A 20,557-nucleotide genomic window follows, 5' to 3' on the forward strand; every position below is an offset into this window, starting at 1 on the left:
GGGTTTGTGCCCACAAAATCTGTGCAGTGGTCACTTCTACCAATGCTATCATGCACGAATGCTTCTGCCACAAGCAGATGGCTGATCCAAGTTTCGTAAACCTCGGACAGTAGGCAACTATCCACCTTAGTAGATGCCCTATTCCTGCGAATGGCTTTAGGAATCTTTCCAGTTGCTAATCCTGATACCACGATCAACTGAATAAATTGGTATCACCGTGCCCACAGTGGACAGGCCTACTACTTTGGTAAGAACAAGATCGTGAAGGTGGATGCAGACAGCCAGCTGTTATATCTCTCAGAGCTAATTGAGCCCATTAGAACTCAGGGCTAGGTTAAAAAAAGAGGGACACAGGTGATCATGGATCATATCCTGGTGAATGACATCTGATCCACATAAGAAAAGGGGGAGAAATTATGGAAATCCAAGTTGACTGAAAGAAAACTAACAGTAGCATTATCACACATAATGTAGGTTATGATATGCATTTCAGCCTGTGGGGAAACGAAGAGATACTGTGTGATTGTGGACCTCCACAACCTGATGAGCTGACAGTTGCTTTGTACAGATGGTATTCTCAAGGTTGATGTTCCTGCTCTGTTTCGTGCAGGGCGGGGGGCTGGGGCGGGCGGGCAGAGGAGTTGATGACCGGGATGCTGTTCTTTTTTGTACGGAGTGGGGTGCTTGATGTTTCTCTATGAACAACTTCCATGTTCTTTCATTGGTTCATGGCTATCTGGAGAATACGAATTTCTGAGTGGTATATAGATACATGCTTTGATAATAAATAAACCTTTGAACCTCTGTAGTTTCTCCATTGCATTTAACTGTCATCTTAACTGCTCGTTAAACTCATCATAGAAAGTTCAATACCATCATTCAAATCATAAACTCCCTTTCAGAGAAATTATACTTTTTCCTCCAGTGCTAATCTTTCTACTGTATTCTAAAAAAACAGTAAGAACAACGTGCTTTACACTTGTAGTTCATTGGTCTTCTGAAATGTTGAAAAAGTTAGGCTTTAAATTTGTTTTTTTAAATTTTGCCAAGCTCACCGATGATATGACAACAGTGGGCTCATCAACAACAATGACGAGATGACCTACAGAAAGGAAGTGAAAGAGCTTGAGGCGAAGTACCAGGCAAAATAACCTCTTCCTCAATGCCAACGAGACAACGGAGATGGTTATTGACACCAAGAAGACCTGTTCCACTTACAGCCCCACTCACATTGGTGGCACAGGAATGGAAACGGTGAGCAGTTTCAAACTCCTGGGAGAGCACATCACACACAACCTCTCGTGGTGTCAGAACACATCCTACACAGGCAAGAAAGCTCACCAACACCTCTGCTCTCTGAGCAGGCTACGGAGAGCTGGTCTATACACGCCAACACTCGTGACCTTCTACAGATGCAGAGCTGAGAGCATTCTAACATGCTGCATCACTGTCGGCATGGAAACTGCACTGCGGCAGATGGCAGGGCACTACAACAGGTGGTTAAAACTGCCTAGTGTTTTACTGACACTAGCCTACCCACCATCAAATACATGCAATTTAAACAGAACGGTGCCAGAAAAAAGCCAGCGACTTCGTGAAGGATCCTACCCACCCTGCTCACGGACAGCTTGTCCCACTCCCATTAGGGAAGAGATTACACAGCATCCATTCCAGGACCACCAGACTCAAAAACAGTTACCTTCCCCACGCCACCAGGCTGATCAACCTCCATCCATTCACCCACCACCACCACCACTACACATAACCTAGTGTCACCTTGTGTACATATGCACATGTCTATGTATAGAACAGCTACTTGTACATTGTGCTTTATAGCAATGTTTTTATATTTACATTTATTATGTTTTATTACTGTGTTCTTCATGCTGATTGTGTTTTTTGTATGCTGCATTGGATCCAAAGTAATAGTCTGTGATGAGAGCCCTTAACAAGGATGGTTTGGACCCGCATCCGAAGCAAGGACTGAGACATGGTATCAAGCTGGATCGGGAACTGAGTACAAAACAAACGCTAGACATTATCACTGGTAGGGCTTAGATTGAGCACTGAACCTCAGTTCAATTGCTCTTTAAACACCGAATTCTTGGCACCCAAAACATGACTGCTAATTCGCGGGACAGTCCTGACCCCTTAAAGGAGCTGTGTCAGCTATCCACACTCCGGAGAGTTCGAGTTTCTAAATCTCGGAAGCAGGCACGTGTGTGTGTGTGTGTGTGTGTGTGTGTGTGTGTGTGTGTGTGTGTGTGTGTGTGTGTGTCTGTGAGAGAGAGAGAGAGAGAGAGAGATAACAGGGCCCCCTTCTCTATAGCTGACTCCTGACGACTCTGGCTACTTGGAGAGACGGTGATGGAAGTTGTGGTTGAGAGCCGGATCCAGGATGTCTTTTTCAGGCACCCAGCAGCTCTCCTTGTGTCCGAATCCTTCCTAGTCCACAAGGTATTGCCAAACACCCTGACCTGTTTCCCCTCAATAAACCTGGCTGGCATTGGGGCCAGTGGTGGTAGGGCTAGGGGGCTGGTGCAGACAGCTTTTAATTTAGAGAGGTGGAAGGGGGGATTGACCTTCAGGGTCTTGGGGAGCTGCAGTGTGTGAGCCACTGGGTTTACTTTTTCAGGGGTCTAATGAACTGGGTCGTCAATTTTCTAGATTCCATCTGGAGAGGCAAATCATGGGTGGACAACCAGACCTGTTGCCCAGGCTGCAAAGCAGGTCCCTGTCTTCTCCTTCGGTTCGCTTTGGTCTCCACCTTCCGGGCAGAGGCCAGCAAGATCTCTCCTGACCTACTCCATTTTTGCTTGCAGCATTGGATGAGATTTCGCCTGCAGGGGCCCCAACTGGCTTCCTGTTCTGGAAAGAGAGGTGGAGGATAACCAAACTAGCACTAGAATGGTGACATTCTGTGTGCCGAATGTTGTAACGTGTTGTGGGTGATCTCTGCCCACATCAAAAGGTCACACCACTCATCAGGTCTTTCTGAGGCCAGGCATCTCAGGGTAGGTTCTAAATCTTAGTTGGTCCACTCCACTTGAATGTTGGACTGAGGGTGAAACCCAGAGGAAAGGCTTGCTGTTGCCTCTATCAGTTTGCAGAACACTCTCTAGAAATGTGATTCAAATTGTGGACGACTATATCCATTGGGAATCAATGGATTCTGGACCTGGTCCAAGGCAATTTAGGCCATCTCCTCTGCAGATGGTAACTAATCCAAGGCAATGAACTTGCAGGCTTTCGAAAACCGATCAGCAATTACCCTGATGACCGACTTCCTCTTGGCTTGGTGGAAGACCCGTGACAACGTCCATGGAGATGTGTGCCCATGGTCTTTCTGGAACAGGAAGGGGGTGGAAAAACCTTTGAGAACAGGTATGGGGCTCCTTGTTCCGAGCGCACACCTCGCATCCCTGCATGTATTGCTGAGCTTCTTTCATTACTCTGGGCCACTAGTACCTCCTCTTGATAATGTCGAGGGTCCTGAAAATCCCTGGGTGTGTGGTCATTCTCGACTAATGTCCCTATTGAAGTACCTGGGACTGGATGGAACTTGGAACGGACAGCCGATCCAGAGGACCGTTCTCAGGAATCTCTCCTTGTGCTTGGGCCTTGTGAGTAAGAGCATCGATTCCCCAGCGAATTGACACTACCACCTTGGCTTGGGGCAAAATAGCGGTAAGCTGCTCCTTTCATTCCAGTTCGTCAAACTGACAGGACAAGGCATCTGGCTTCTGGTTCTCTGAGCCCGGTTGATAAGTCAGGTTGAAGTCAAAGTGGTTAAGTAACAAACACCACCTGGCCTGCCTGGAATTCAGCCTCTTGGCCTTCTGAATATAAGCCAGGTTCTTACAGTCAGTCCAAACAATAAAAGGGTTCTTGGCCCCCTCTAGCCAGTGACGCCATTCCTTCAAAGCTAACAACTGCAAGAAGCACCTGATTCCCGATGTCATAGTTCCTTTCTAATGGGAATAACCACCTGGAGAAGAATGCACATGATGGCATTGAGACAAGATGGCACCTACTCCGATATCTGAGGTGTTCATCTCTATGTTGAAGGGAAGGTGTAGTTAGGTGAAAACAAGATGGGAGCTGTAGTAAACCGCTGTTTAAGCCCTTCAAAAGCAGCCTCTGCTTCAGTAGTCCAGACAAAAGGGCTGGTGGATTTCTTAGTTGGTGCTTCCACTCAGCTGAAATTCCTGATGAACTTCTGGTAGAAGTTTGCAAACCCCAGGAAACGTTGGATGTGTTTGATACTGGATATTGGTAGCCAGTCTCCGGCTGCCTGGGTCTTGGTAGGGTCCATCTTGAGATTCCCATCAGGGATGATGAAATCCAAAAATGAAACGGTTGTCACATGAAACTCAGACTTCTCCAACTTGACGTAAAGTCCATGGTCTAGAAGCCTCTTTAAAGTATCCCTGACGTGAGCAATGTGCTCCTCCATGGACTTCGAGAAGACTAGGTTATCATCCAAGCAGACAAAGGCATGCTTATGGAGAGTGTCCCAGAGCACGTCGTTTATAAACGCCTAGAAAATAGCTGGAGTCTCAGGTTACCTCGCACTGAAGGCCTCCTTCTTTTTGGTTGCTGGTCTCGGAAGAGTCTGAGGGTCAGACCACCATGCCATAAAGATATCTTCTTACAACGACTGGACCAAGCAATGATACTCCCCTCTCTTCATTCCACGGATGGGTTATGCTGGGACGGCCAAGGGTACCTGAGAATCAGGGGTATGAGCAGAGAGTCAATAATGCAGAAACCAGTGTCTTCCACATGATCCCCTATCCTCATCTGCAATTCCACAGTCTGTTGTTGGATCTGCCTGGAACCTAGTGGGTGGTCATCCAAGACAGTTGCGGGCATGGGCTGGCTCAACTCTCACAGTGGTACCTCAAACTGACGGGCTGTTTCTAAATTCAGAAAATTACTGCTGCCCCTGAGTCCATAAAAGGCTTCACCTGCCTCCAGTTCTTATACCAGGTGAACTTGGCCTTCAGCACGAAATCAGAATCTGTGGATTGGGTGCAGTGGCTACCACCGTCACTGTCCTCCCAGTGCTGGATGGTCTGAGCAGTTCCTCAGCTTCGGACATTCGGTCTGCAGGTGACCTGCTTCCCCGCAGTAAAAGCAGCAGCCTTGATTCTGACGCTGGGACCTCTCATCAGCAGAGAGCCTTTTGTAACTGATCTGCAGAGGCTCGACAGTGTCCTGACCAGCAGATGGGTTGGTCATGGTCCGAGATTAGGAAATGGAACTACAATGCGTTGGGACCAGGCTTGGACTGGTCGACCAGAACCTCTAAGTACTCTGCTGGCTCTCCCAAGGCGAGGGCATCCTTCAGTTCATCTTGGAGTCCATAGCGGTACAGAGTGGCCAACCCTCCCCGTTCCAGCCGCTCTCCTGAGCCAAGCTCTGAAATTCGATCGCGTAGTCGGCCGCTTACCGTCTGCCCTGTCGTATCTTCATCAGACGGTCGGCTTGCTTTGGTGGGGTGATAGAACACCTTCCTCATGGTGTCCATGAATTCCTCTGAATCCAATCAAACCTCTGACGTACGTTCCCAGTGCGCGGTGGCCCAGGCCAGGACTCTCCCAGTCACAAGAGAAATAATGATGGTCACCTTTCCACGATCGAAAGGGGACTGGGGATGGATGGAGTTCAAATACCAATGAGCATTGGATGAGGAAGCCGTGGCAATAACCCAGGTCACTGTCGAATCTCTCTGGGGTTGGAAGCGGTACTAGCTTCGCGGAGTGACCGACTGGTTCTCCCGAGTGACTCTTGACTTTTTTCTTACAAAAGTTGACAACCGGTGACCTGCAGGTTGCGCATCTCTGGGCTGTGTCTGGAACCTCTTTTGCTGTGGCTAGCCACAGCAGGCAAAAGACTCCGATACCCTGCTGGGTCCATACTGGCTCAGTCGTACTGTGACAAGAGTCCTCAATAAGGATGGCTTGGACCCAAATGCTGGTGTATACGAGGCGAGGATCAAGACACGGTATCAGTTCAGGTACTCTTTAAATACTCAATTCCTGGCACCCAAAACATGACTGCTGATTAGCAGGATGGTCCTGAACCCACAAAGTGGCTGTGCCAGCTATCCATACTCTGGAGAGTTAGAACATCTAAACCTTGGAAACAGGCATGCCTGGGTGTGTCTTGTAATGTAATCATTTTGCTCTCCTTTACATGAGCGTCCTGAAGAATGTCAATAAACAATCTTGAATCTAAGGGACAGAATATATAAGTCTAGCCTCTTCTCACCTGCCTATTACCTCCCCCTGGTGCCCCTCCTCCTTCCCTTTCGCCTATGGTCCACTCTCCTCTCCTATCAGACTCCTTCCTTTCCTGTTCTTTATCTTTCCCACCCACCTGGTTTTACCGATCACCTTCTAGTTGGTCCTCCTTCTTCTCCCCGGTCTTTCTCCTTCCTTTCCAGTCCTGAAGAAGGGCCTTGGCCCAAAACATCAACTGCTTGTTCATTTCTGTAGATGCTGCCTGACCTGCTGAGTTCCTCCAGCATTTTGTGTGCGTTGGAGTGAATAAGCAGTTGACATTTCAGGCCGAGACTCTTCATCAGGACTGGAAAGGAAGGGAGAAGAAGCCAGAACAAGAAGGTTGTTCTTATTTTTTTTGGCTTCTTCCCCCTTCATTTCCAGTCCTGCTGAAGGGTCTCAGCCCAAAACCTCGACCGTTTATGCATTTATGCCTGACCTCCATCTTTTTGTGTGTGTTGCTGGTGGGAGAACTCACGCAACGTCGGCTTAAGCAAAGGGCTGGTTGATGATTCAGGTCTGAAAGTGCAGGGGCGAGTTAGTCAGTATAGAGATGTGCGAGGGAGCAGTGAGACCGAGGCTGGTAGATATTAAGTGGAACCAGATGAGGGGGCAATGATGAGCAAATGGAACCAGGAGGGCATAGGGGAAAGGTAAAGAAACCCAGGTGGATAGGTATGTGAGTGATGAGAAGATGGGCCTAAGTGGGGGAGGGTGATGAATCTAGGTAGAGAAGGGGGAGGAATGGAAATGGTGGTCAAATGAGCAGAGCCCAGATAGACTGGTGTGAATGCAACAGTATACTGTGGGTGTGGGTTCTGCACATACTAATGAGCACTCTGCAAGCTGCAGGTATCTTCTGCTAGGTGAAAACAGGATATTTTTCTCCCTTCACTCACTCCGTTCATTCCACCCCCCCCCCCGCCCCCAAAGCTTCCCAGATGCAACAACTGGGGTCTGGCTTGAGCCGAGCCAGTTCTTTGTGGTGGAACTCTTGTTATAAGCCATGGATAAGATCTTTGGAAAATATGTGCAGAATTGTAGCAACAACTCATAAAAAAGAGACCAGAAATTAATCTTTACAGAACATACTAGGCAGATCAGTTATTAACTGAATGGAAAAAATGGACTATAATCAGTACGAATTTAGAAAATTCAGATTTTATGCTTGAGCAAAATTTGATGAAGCATTTCTTTCAGTTGAATTAATAAGCTGTCGATCATAGGACCATTCCAAAACATCTGATATTCTAATGAAACAATGGAATGAATAAATTCTCCAAAACTTCATGGCTAACAGGACTACGTGGACCTCAAATATGGAAATGAAATGCTGTCAGATTCAAATAAGCTCCATAAAATATCAAATAATTGCAAATGGCCTGCCAAACGGTTTAACAAAATGTAAAGAATTCAGCATCTTTCTAAACAATTTTACTGAGTCCCCTCTTTAAAAAAAATGACATTAAAAACATCATGAAACACTTGGTTCTTCTGTCATTCTCCATGTAACAAAGTGACAGCTTCCACAACACATTTTTAATGGAGTTTGCGGTGGATGGAACAGAGCAGCTAAAATTAGGAATGCAGTACCCCACAGTGGAATGAATTAGCGAAGAAACGATGTGTAGGGTAGAGATTATACACCGAAGCTTGCCAGTTTCTACAAATTTAAAATTATACAGCTCTAAAAATTCAATATTTATGATAATCAGACTCACTACTTAAAAATATTCTATTTCTGCGACAATATGCAATACTGCTAGCCTTTCTAAATGCACTAAGATAAAACTGAATAAACATTTGAATTAATTTTGTTGTGCTTGCAAAAGCTTGAAGTAATGCAGAAGATAGATTTAAAGGCTCTAGCATCTGCAGGAATACTGATAATATCTGCTTGTTAAATGAATCCAGGATTTTTGCCTTCTCTGTTCAAGAGATTAATTCTATAACATATACTTATCGGTCTTAAATTTGCCTTTCATTGATTTGAAGCCCAAATCTCCTTGTTTTACTCTGGCAATTTAGGTCTAAACTGATTTTCCATATTTTCCCAATATGAACCCCAATATATCATTAATGCATGCTTTTAAGTTCAAAAAGACAGATTTCGTCCAAACCTTTCCCACAGCTCAACATTAATTGCTTGAGTAATGTCTCACCCAGCTAGTGACTCCAGTGCTATCAGTCGCCTTTACATCTCAATACTCAGAATTTGACATGATAGTTTATGCTTTCTACAATGTGCTATTTAATTGTTACTTCCCTCTGATTTGCAATCTGCTGTTTTCAGTGGGCCTAACTGTTGTGATGCATATGTCACTAATATGTCACTTATAGTCAGAGGGATCTTTCAACTTCATCCTTTGTGGAGAAACATTGCTGCCCATTTTCTTTACTTTTATGCAGCCCTTTTAATCTCAAAACTGAACTATTCTGATCTGTGCTGGTTGACCTCCCAACTTGAGCTGCTCTAGATGTGTGATCATCAATAACAGCCCCGTCTCTGTTCTATCTGAAGCCGGCTCTCATTTGCCAATCAAGCCTTTGATCACTAAATGGTACGGGCTTCAGACTCGGCAGTGGTGCCTTTCTGAAGTTCTCACTTTTCCTTTCCAAGCTCTGGATGACCTCAGTCCTCTCTCACTCTGTTCCTGCCTTATCATTAAAATGCTTCTGAAATTCTTAAATCATCCAAGTCTGGTCTCTTGTAATACTCCAATTATTCCTGCCCCACCAGTGCTAGTGGTGCCTTTAAACCTCTCCATCTCTCTCCCTCTTCCTCTTTGGTAGCGCCATGTTTTTGAACAATCTTTTGATTGCCTCTTAATGTGTCTCATGTAATATCATATGAGTATAGTTCCCTGAGACAATTTAGTATATTAAAGTTTTCTACTCTTGATGTTTTCATTGAAGCAAAAAACAAACGCCTCCTTTTTTCCCAGTAATATTTTGTCCACTGACAATGTTTGTAGGTTCTGTGCTTTGTTCCCAAACTGGTTTCACATATTTTGTTAAAATTCCAAGTCACTGATGTAAATCAGAAGCAACAGTTTCCTAACACTGAACAATCTAGCATTTCACACAGACATTTTCCCCCAAACTTAACACAACTAATTTAACAAAGATTCATTACTTTATCAAATTACTTAATCTTCCGTAAATCATACCATGAGTCTGCACCGCTTTGGGTTGAACTAACACTTGCAGGAAGGTTTTCAAATGCTTTCCAGTAGTCTACATACAGCATTCAAGATTCCACAGTCTATTGGGAGTGATATTTCCTCAAAGGTTAAGAAAATTGGTTCATCAGATTAATTTACATTAATACTTCCTTATTGTATTGATATTGACTAGAATAATTGCCATGTTTAGTTATGATAAATTATTGAGAATTCAGGGATTCTATAGTTCACCACAACTACCTTATTACCTTTTAAAATGGGGTATCAATTTCTAAAACACGGTCAATCCAATTTTAACCCAGTAGCTCTTCTATAGTGACATAGACATTCTTATAATGCATTGTTTTATTTTGAAAGACATCATCTCTAGGGCAGCTGTGGTGCCTGTGCACAGGACAAAGAATAACACGATTCTTCAACTTATCGGAGTAAAAACTCCACATAGTTACATACAGAACACAAACCATAAGTTACATAGCAGGAGGCACAACACATTTATACTGTATAATTAAAAAAATAAAGAATGGGAGTCATAAAGTTAAAATAGCTTATTATTATTGTAATTTGTGCAACATTAGTAGTTCTTTACGTGAAAGACAATCCAAAATTGAGATGATTGAGAGGTATTTATCACTTAATAGACCATTTAAAACCAACTTTTTTCAAAATATACGAGTCGTGACTGTTTCATTCCTTCTTAGTCTGGAACAAGTGCACAGGCACTGCAGGTTCATGCAGTGGAATGATTTCAGTGCTGAGTCTCGTGTCACATCAAGTGACACAGCAGGGAGGCCCTGGCAATAACCTCTGTGCATCACCTGAGGCTTTATCCTGCAATCATGCTGCATGCTAATGACTTTGCTGCTATTACGTTGAAAGATCTAACAATGTTAATGTACTAAATTCATTTTTCATCAGTAAACAATAGTAACAACTGAACACTATATGTTATCAACTTGCGTTCTTGATCTAAAGTAACTAAGGTGTGCTTCCAAAGGATAAAGGGTAAATTTGACAAATAGGAAGTTATTTTCATGAATTAACATGATAGCTGAATATGGATATACCCAAACCGAGTCACTGGGGATGTTAATGGTTATGCCAGAATAAGTGAGGTAGGGTTGGTGCTGTTTATGCGTGGGAGGGGGGCAGGAGGCTTTGGGATTCCTATATCTTTTCTGTCATTCATTCTTTGGGGGTTTTCTTCTTTAGCGAGGATGTCTGCAGAGAGTAAGAATTTCAGGTTGTATATTGTATACAGTCTCTGATATCAAATGGAACTACTGAATTGAATTTATGCAGTTGAAGGGAATAGGGTGGCAGTACGCCATGCTGATTGAACTAAGTAAAAACTATGGACAGCGAATAGTTACTAGAATCCAAAAGAAAATTCCAAATGTTACCAAGTATGTCATACAATTGTTTCAATAAAGTATTTAGTGTCTGCAACTTTCTTTGCACCTTTGCAATATTTCCAAAGGGATGAAAATTGTTCTTTAAGCAGAAGAATATGGCCATAACTGAGGCAGAGTTAATAAGTCTATAGCTATACACGAGAGAGCCAGCTACACTTGTGGGGATCATGTTTCATGACTGGACAGTAAGTATACATCTTTACTTCACCCACACAAGCAAGCAAGGCTTAATGTTTGTGTGTTCTCAGTGAAAATATGCCTATGGGATGTTGGCAGGTTCAAGCATCCTTTACATTTACCAGCTTTGCCAATGTACTTGTACTTATGGAGACATACACGTGACATTATGCTCACATATCAATATCTTATTTCCCCTCAAGTCTCACTGATTGGATTCTAATTAAAGAAATTGTTACTTCTTAGATTATATCAAATTAGAGCATTAGATTGATTGTGGTTTTGTTTAAAAGTATTGGGTTCAGCTCCTATATTTCGATAAAATTATTTTTGTGTATTTGCTATAGTCTGATTTTCCCCGCATCAGCCATCAGCTCCTAAACAGAATGGATTATGAACAGCTAACCGTAAACCTGAGAAGATGTTTGTAATTGTGTATATCGAGGAACTAATCCACTGCCTGTGGCATTTCTGCTAAACCTTAAGCGATTTCACCTTTAATCTGCTAGGTACTTCACTGCCTGAGGACCGAATTTAATCATAAATCAATTGCATTAACCTTTCGTTTCAGTAGAAACATACATCATTTTAAATCCCTTAAGTGTTAAAATGGATACCTAATTGAAATTGAAAGAAGTGCTTTTGTTGATCTGAAATGTCGAAGGTGATGTATGCCTCTTACCTTTATCCTCTTGCTTTTCCTCTTTGATTTCTTGCTTCTGAACCAATTCAGCCTGAGCTCCCGGGAGACAGATTGAGGAGTTCTGGCAAGAATGGGTGAATCCGCCATCTCGAGGTAGTGTGAAACTGCGCGGTTTACCCCCTCCAGCACTGAGCCCTGACCATCGCTCACCCTCTGCTAATGGGAAAGGTCCATAGTGATCCTGGATCTGGCACCGCTGTGCTGGTAGAGTTGACTGCCTCCGATGTTCTGGTGTTGGTAAGCCTGCTTCACCAAACACAGAATCCTCGAGAGGAAGAGTCTGGAGATAGTGCAGCCCTGAGCTGGTCAATGGAGTCTCTATTAGATCCTGCCACGAGCGCCGTTCCCAAGCCCCGGGTTTACGAGCAGGAGATTCTATACTTGCGGAAGGTTCTGGCCGGAATTCCTCATGGGACGAATGTGAATGAGAGGTCTCCGTTGAAGACAGTCTGTTATGTTTAGGTTCAATATATGGACTAGCACAGTTCACCTTAAAATGATAATATAATGATCAATAAGTAAATATAAAAAGAATGATTTTGATTTATGTATTACAAATTATTAAAAATAGAGCAGTGTTTCACAATAACTTTTTTTACTGACCAACAAAGGTATTCATCACATCCTAGTTCAATAATGAGTTTTATTCCCTTTGTTGGAGCTTGGAGGAGTCTGCAAATACTTTTACTTGTGCTGCTGAATGAAAATTACAAGTTGAGAGAGGAACAAGACTTTGTAGTCAACTTTCCCACATAAATAAATTGGATGTGATTTCATGTGCTATAACCAAGTGTTTCTTGTGCTGTACAAAACCAGAACATGTTACTCTTGTCTGTAACAAGGACTTAGGGAAATACAGGAAAATCAACTTTTAATTATTTCACTTAGTAAAATATATGGATTATGGGAAAGAAACTTTTCTTTCTTTAGCTATAAACATTAAATAAGTACACAGGTATTGGCTGATAGTTACATCATCCCTGGACATCACTTCACTGATGTGAATGGAAGATAGAACATACAACATAGAACAGTAGAGCACAGGAACAGGCCCTTTGGCCCATAACGTTGTGCTGAACCAGCTGAAAAGTAAATTTAAAATATCTCAAACACTAATCCCTCCTACTTACACTGTGTCCATATCCCTCCATCTTCCTCATATTCATCCAAACATCTCTTAACAGCTTCCACCATACCAGTCATCCACCACTCTCTGAGTAAAAAAAACTTACCCCTCACATCCCCTTTGAACCTACTCCCTTTCACCTTCAAAGCATGGCTTCTGTTATTAGACATTTCTACCCTGGAAATCAGATACTCCCTGTCTTCTCTATCTATGCCTCTCATAATCTTTACCTCCTTCACTCCAGAGAAAAAACAACCCCAGATCGTTCAGCCTCTCATGATAGGACACAGCCTCTAAACCAGGCAGCATCCTGGTAAACCTCTTCTGTACACTCTCAAAAGCCTCAACATCCTTCCTAACAGGGGGTGACCAGAACTGTATGCAATACTCCAGATGTGGCCTAACCAGAGTTTTATAAAATTGCAACGTAACCTCTTGACTTTTGAACTCAATGCCTCAACTAATAAAAGGAAGCATTCCATCAGACTTCTTAACTACCCTGTCAACCTGTGTAGCCACTTTCAAGGAGCTATGAACTTGGACCCCAAGATCTCTCTGCTCAGCAACACTGTGAAGGAACTTGCACTGAACAGCGTACAGTCTCCCTGCATTTGCCCTACCAAGGTGCAACAACTCACATTTATCTGGATTAAACTCCATCTGCCATTTCTGTAACTGGTCTATATCATGCTGTAATCTTTGCCAGTCTTCTACACTATCCGTAACTCCATCAACCTTGGTGTCATCTGCAAATTTGCTAACCCACCCATCTACATTTTCATCCAGGTCATTTATATACATCACAAACAGCAGAGGCCCCAGCACAGATCCCTGCAGAACACTAGTAATTACAGACCTTCAGCTCAAATAAGTCCCTCTGACTGCTACCCTCTGTCTCCTTTGTGTAAGCCACTTCTGAATCCAAACAGCCAGTTCGCCGCAGACCCCATGCACCTTAATCTTCTGGGTTAGCCTCCCATGAGGGATTTTCTCAAACACCTTACTAAAATCCATGTAAACAAAATCCACTGCCCTATCTTCATCAGTTCCTTCTGTCACCATGTCAAAAAACTAAATCAAGTTGGTAAGGCATGACTTGCCCCTCATAAAGCCACGCTGTCTCTCATTAATTAGGCCATGGATTTCCAAATGCTCATGTATCCTGTCCCTAAAAAATGTTGCCAGCAACTTCCCTACAATATACAATGATGAGTATGATTGTAACCTGGACTCACATTCATATTGATGTTTATGACTGAAAACACATGCCCTCCCTTAAAGGAAAACATGCAATTTAAATAGAGACAATTGGAAAAAAGATCAAAGTATTTAAATACTTCAAAAACTAAACTTAATTGACAAAGACATTGAAAGTATTGTATCAGCAAAGATACTCTTGATGTATTGGTACACATTAAAGGTGTCCTGATGCAGAGTCTCAACTAAAAATGTCAATTGTCCCCGTGCCTTCACAGACGCTGCCTGACTGCTGCTTTCCTTCAACAATTTGTTTTTGTTATATTAATATTGGCGATTTATTTCTTTGACAAGGTGCACAAATTTAAAGTTCATAAATAGTCAATTTAAAAAAAGATCATCTAGATCTGCCAGCATATGAAAGACCTCTGAATGATTAAGAATTCTAAAATTATGGTTTTGAATTAAGCATCCTGGTTCTGATAACACGGAATATACCACAGTTACAATGCTTTGGTCTATCTTATTTACTAAATGTACACAGTCCACTTAAATTAATTTGCCAAATGTTAACTGAATCCTATTGTCACTGAACTACTGTACAGCTGGAAAAAAAATTGTGAATTGATATTTGTCCAAACTTATACCATTCATCGCTCCTGTTCTTGCTGATGGATTCTGTTTCTGTTGAGAGCACAGAGACTTGCAATTGACTGATATCAACCGGTAAGTCTGCAGGAGAAACAGACTTGACTGTTTATTCTTCAACGTTAACCTATAATTGAAAAAAAACACACTTACTGAAGGCGGTCGAGGGTAGGTGTCATAAGGAGGTGGTGGGCTCTCTTGCTTGGGTGTTGATGGTGTGTCTGCATCCTCTTGTTCGCTTTCACTCCAATAATCTATCATGATAAAAAGCTAGTTGCTAATTACTCGAGCTATTTAAACGTCATACAGTGAAAGTTATAATTTCCCATACATTTCACATTTGTTAATGCAGCTTGTTTCATCAATGCTTAGACCTATTTCCAAGGAATGCAATCAATCCAGTATTTGCCACTTTGGTTTTGCTGACTATATTCAGTACATATGAATCCCATCTTATAATAATAATAATGTGAGATCATTCAGCCATTGGATCCATGCTAGCCTCTGGAGACCATTCCTATTATTCACATTCCTTCTCTATTTACCTGCACCTCTGTAACTAACACATGGTCCATTTTGATTCCTTTTGCTTTTAACCTTCACTGCAGTTGCTCAATGTGTATTGCAGACCCTAAAGGAAAGGAAGGGTACGTCGCATCCGGAGTTTCTCCAGTTAGCGGATGATTTTCCTCCACGCCTGTCTGACGTACTGCGGAACTGCGTAGGAGGCAAGTTACAGCAGAGGTTTGCCATTGCCTTCTGCCGGGTGAGTTTCCAAATAGATCACCAGCTTATAACCCAGTACAGATGGAAAGCGTGCAGGGGAGCCGGCTGGATTCGAACTGGGGACCTTTCATCCCGAAGTCCGGCACTGATGCCACTATGCCACCAGCTGGGTCACGGCCCCTAAGCACTGTGTGAAAACCAGGTTTTTCTTCACCTGCCACCTTTATGCAGATAATACCTTGGTACTTTAAACCTCATGACAATTGACAGATGACATGTTCAAAACTACGTAAACCTTGACCTTAAACTTTCTACTTCAAAATATCGTGGTGCCAGGAAGCTGCATGTCTTAATAAATATTATAATAAGAGTGGGAGTTTCAGATTTAACCTGCTTTATCTTAATTTACTTATAAGATAGAGAAATCTATTCATCCCATTGGGTTCATTCTAGCTGCCATCTGTCCCATTCCCTGTTCCCCGCTACCCTTGGGTCTTCTTCTCTGTCTAATGAACATCAACTTTCCTTTGAATATTCATTTTTATCACTTCCCTGCACGAGGGGTTATTTAGAGCAGTCAGTAAACCTACTAGTACATCTTTAAGATGTGGGAGGAAAGGAAAGCACCTGGAGGAAACCCACATTTTCCCAGGGAGAAGATGCAAAAACTCACTCAGATTGTACCCAAGGATCAAAGCTGGGCCACTAGCATCCTGAGGCAGCAGTGCCAACTTCTGTCCCACTGTGTCGCTGCTTTCTGGGATTACCTCTGCTTGCTTGAGTTTCCCAAGGTTCATGAAACCTGGCGGCTGAAGGGCGGTGTGGCTATATTCACGAGAACAGTGGGTGTTCATCGGCGCTGCTTGTGTGCCAGAAGGGGAAGGAATGCTCCTATCCAAACTCCACATCCTTTCCCATGCTATACAATGACCTCTGGAATAAAGGGTTAAAGTCAACCTCCCACTTTCCTTCCATCAGGGGATCAATGCTGGAATCCAGTTTTTAAAAAAGTTCTTAATACTGTGAAAAGGCAAAATATTGACACTTAAGTTTCCTCTCTGCAGTTCTGCTCAGAAAGATCACCCCTTTCAACATCAGGCTTGTATTTGCATATCAAAGACAAGACTTAACTGTACAGAAGCATATAAAATGGTAAACTACACTAGGCAAAATGATGCGGATTTTTAAATTCACTCGAGTTGACTGATGCCAAAATGGCTGTAAAACTAATAATTATTAGAAATGAACTGACCAGAGCAGCCCTATTTTTGAGCTGTTCTGCCTAAGTGCTGTTCCATACACTTCTGTTACAAGAACAGATTGAATTAAAACCGACAGACAGAATGAATTCTCACCACATTATGTAAATTTAAGCATTCAAATCACCTGTCTTTTATTACTAAGTTAAATCATAGCAGCAAACTTATGAAGTGATAATTTTGAATACAAATCTGTTTATTTTTAATATGCATGTCTAGGAAAATGAAGAAAATCAGTATTTGTAAGAAAGTATAGGGCACCGTGCTGAGTTTTCACAAATTATTAAGAACATAAAACAACACATTCTGTTGTAGTGCTTCAACTGAGTTTTATCTAACCCATAAAAAGCAAATGTTTCATAGTCACTTGGTAGAAATTGTTACCCTTTTCTCTTCCTCTTAGCATATGTATCAGTGGTAATCATTTTGGAAAAAGAGTACTTTTAATCTAAACTATCTGGCAGGAAACTTGGATTGCTCTGGACACCCCATGCTTCACTCAACTTTATTCTCAATTGGTTGAAAGCATTTTTGTGTGGCGAGTAATACCGGAAAATAACTAATGACAATGATGCCAAATTGTATTTATAGAGCAGTTTAACATGGTAAAACAGCTCAGCATGCTTCATAGACACATTTGATAATCTGATTTGGCATCAAGCCACATTAGGGTATATTAGGACCACCATCACCATTAAGTGCCATGTTGTATGACGTGGGTGATCATGGTCTTGACCATGATCGGTCTTGGCAAATTTTTATACAGAAGTGGCTTGCCATTGCATTCTTCTGGACAGTGTCTTCACAAGGCGGGTGACCCCAGCCATTCATCAGCACTCTTCAGAGATTGTCTGCCTGGTGTCAGTGGACACATATCCAAGACTTGTGATATGTAGCAGCTGCTCATAGGGCTGCCCGCCACCTGCTGCCATGGCTTTACGTGACCCTGATCGGGAGGGGGACTAAGCAGCTGCTATACCTTGCTTAAGGGTGACTTTCAGGCGAGAGGGAAGAAGCGCCTTACACCTCCTTTGTTAGAGGCATATCTCCACCCCACCACCCTATATATTAGGGCAGGTGATCAAAAGATCATAACGTCAGATTCATAAAGTGGCTCAGAAGAAAGAAAAGAAGGAAGATTTAAGGAGAGGATTCTAGAGCTCACAGCGTGAGCTACTGAATGCATAATTACAAAAGGAGGATTGACGAAAACTGGGAACGCGCAATGGATGGAGCATTGTATGGCCGGAGGAAGTTACGTTCCAATGGAGGATAGGAAAACATGGATGAAAATTTTAAAATCCATTTGTTGATGGATAGGAAGATGGGCAATGGTCAAGAGTGCAAAGGTAATGGTGAACAGCTAAAAGTATGATCACAGCGTTAAATAAGAAAGTGGTATTTGAAAAATCCACTTGAATGTCGTATACAATTATTGCAGATAGTTATACTGGTTACTGTACCTTGATCCTGTCTGAGTCGTTGTTCTTTCTCTGCATACCCCACTGTAGCCAAGCCTAGTCTGCTTAGCCACCTGTTAATAAGGAAAAAGACAGTAGTCACATGATTAAGCTTTGGAAATGCTGGAAGTGCTGAGTTACAAAAAACAAAGATGAGACAAGAAGAAGTAGTTTGGCACTTCTCCACTTTAACTTCAAGATATACTTACAAATCGGAATCATTAACAGCACTGTCAGTTGTAATCACTTGTGTAGTGGCTTTTAAAATCATTGTATGCGGGTTCTTTTATTGGTCAATTGCTTGGGATAAATCAATATAATTTGCATAACTGTGGTTGGCATTTGTCATTCTATATCTTTACAGGGAAAAGAAGCTGAAGTCATCCATTCAGCCCTTTGTGTCTGCTCTACCACTTAATAACATCATGGTTGATCTTTTCCCCCAGAGCCACTTTCCCACACAAGCCCATTTCCTTCATCTTTATCACTGTGATGCATCCCATGGGATTCATATCCTGTTCATGAAATGTTCTTCAATTACCTGACTTATTTCTGCATCTTGGATTTTACAGTCAAGCGTGCCACTGCAGTTATGTATGCGAGGTGCTCACATGTGCATCAGTGATCAGTGTCTAGATTCTCTGCAAAGTGAAGAATAATGACAGGTATGCCAGGAAAACAGTTTTGCTGAAAATGCATGGCCAGGCTCTGGTGCCCAAAGTCCAGTAGATAGTTCCAGCTTTTAAACTTTCAGTCAGACATTACCAACACTAATGAGATTTCTGTAAAGTTTCACTACTACGATAGGGCTAAAAAATAATGTACCCAGACAAATATTAAGTAGAATGGAAGAAAGCAACATGTGGAGTTGGGTTGGGGTTAGTGGGTGAAATATGAAGACTGAAAAACTCAAAGTAATCTCAATAAAGCCACAGTGACAGAACAGGCAGCAGCCAACCTCTTCCAAGTAGCTGGCGTGTTCATTTAAAATTTCTAGTAAGGCTGCATGATAACGGTTACCCTGATTGCCTGTATTTTACCAGTACTCGACAAAACTGGCAAATAAAGACTAGATTAAAGTATTTACAATCCTTTCCTTATCCTCTGACCTCCCCTTTGTGAATAAGCATCCCCTTAGGATTGCACACAATGTGACACCTACCATTCCACATTGGCACCTGTTATCTCCTTACCAGCTATGATGGTTATGGTCTCTTCCAGCTCATTTCCCATTGACAGGAGGCAGGTTGACACTGCACAGCATGCAGTGAAACCTACCTCTCAATATTCCCCTAACATTCCGCCATTGACACCTCCCCATTGGCCAGCTAGATATTAGGACTAACACTTAAGCTAGATGAAGGCAAATAAAAAAATTAGAAATACATATAAATAAAAAAAAACAATCATTATGAAATGGACATTAACTCATTGGTCAATTATCATGATAAAGCCAGTGTTATCAAGGGCATGACTTTTGTTTGGTTAAACCTTGGTTTAGTACCTTCACTTTCATCCATACTATTACCATTCCACAAAACATATGTGATTGGTCAATAAATTATAGCACTTTGATTTATGTTCACAGCTGTGCTGATCAATGAAATAACTGAACAGATTTCTGTGTATCTTATGCAGTAAGAGAAATCAATTATTCATCTTCAAAAAGAAAGATAAGATCTGGGAAGTAGTCATCTCCAGTCCTCAAATATACTGCACAACACGTCTTTTGTTTACCACGCAGAGAAGAAACAAAGAGCACATTTCATTAAAAATATTAATCATCATAGTCTCTTCTCACAAATTCCATCTTGGAATCTCTAAAAAAACACAACAAGGAAGGTATTTTCAGCAAAGCTCCTAGAGGAAAGGTATAAACTGATATTTCTGCCATCCCCCTTGGATGACTGCCAATTTAATATTAAAGTTATCAGGGACAATTCCTGGGAAAGTTCTATGTGATATACTTTGATGCAAAATGTTAATAAACATTATCACATCATCATTTTATGCAGACAGAGAAGTAACATCTCTGATCAATAAAATAATGTTGTATAAAATGGAAATGATTTAGTTAGGGAAGAAAGCTCACTCTTAAGAAGATACAGAAACATAGCCCCTCAGTTTTCCATTTGAAGTCTTGAGTCTAAGCTAGTTAGTTGTTCACAGTTTACTAAGAAAATAAACAGAAAAATTGTACACCAAAGTAGACATGCTCAAATGACTTCCTTTGTTACCTAGAAATCAACTAATTCATTGAAAACCTCAAATGGAAAAGTGAGCTGACTTGTTTCTGTTTCCTCTTAAGAATGAGTGAATGTTCTTCCTCGGCTTAATCAGTCTAATTTCTACATAACCTGAATCTACTGATCAG

General features: G+C 42.0%; 1 protein-coding gene across 5 annotated transcripts in view; it reads right to left on the reverse strand.

Moving 5' to 3' along the window:
* Positions 1 to 20,557, reverse strand: part of cnksr2a (connector enhancer of kinase suppressor of Ras 2a) — a 554,785-nt gene that overhangs the window by 61,626 nt on the left and 472,602 nt on the right. For all 5 annotated transcript variants that reach the window (XM_063050993.1, XM_063050994.1, XM_063050991.1 and 2 more), the window contains 3 exons: positions 18,187 to 18,257; positions 14,892 to 14,992; positions 11,747 to 12,257 (listed from right to left, as the gene is read on the reverse strand). In XM_063050993.1, coding sequence (XP_062907063.1) covers positions 11,747 to 12,257; positions 14,892 to 14,992; positions 18,187 to 18,257 — 683 coding nt within the window. The remainder of the gene's footprint in view (positions 1 to 11,746; positions 12,258 to 14,891; positions 14,993 to 18,186; positions 18,258 to 20,557) is intronic.

Source organism: Mobula hypostoma, chromosome 6, assembly GCF_963921235.1.
Source record: "Mobula hypostoma chromosome 6, sMobHyp1.1, whole genome shotgun sequence".
Taxonomy (NCBI): Eukaryota; Metazoa; Chordata; class Chondrichthyes; order Myliobatiformes; family Myliobatidae; genus Mobula; species Mobula hypostoma.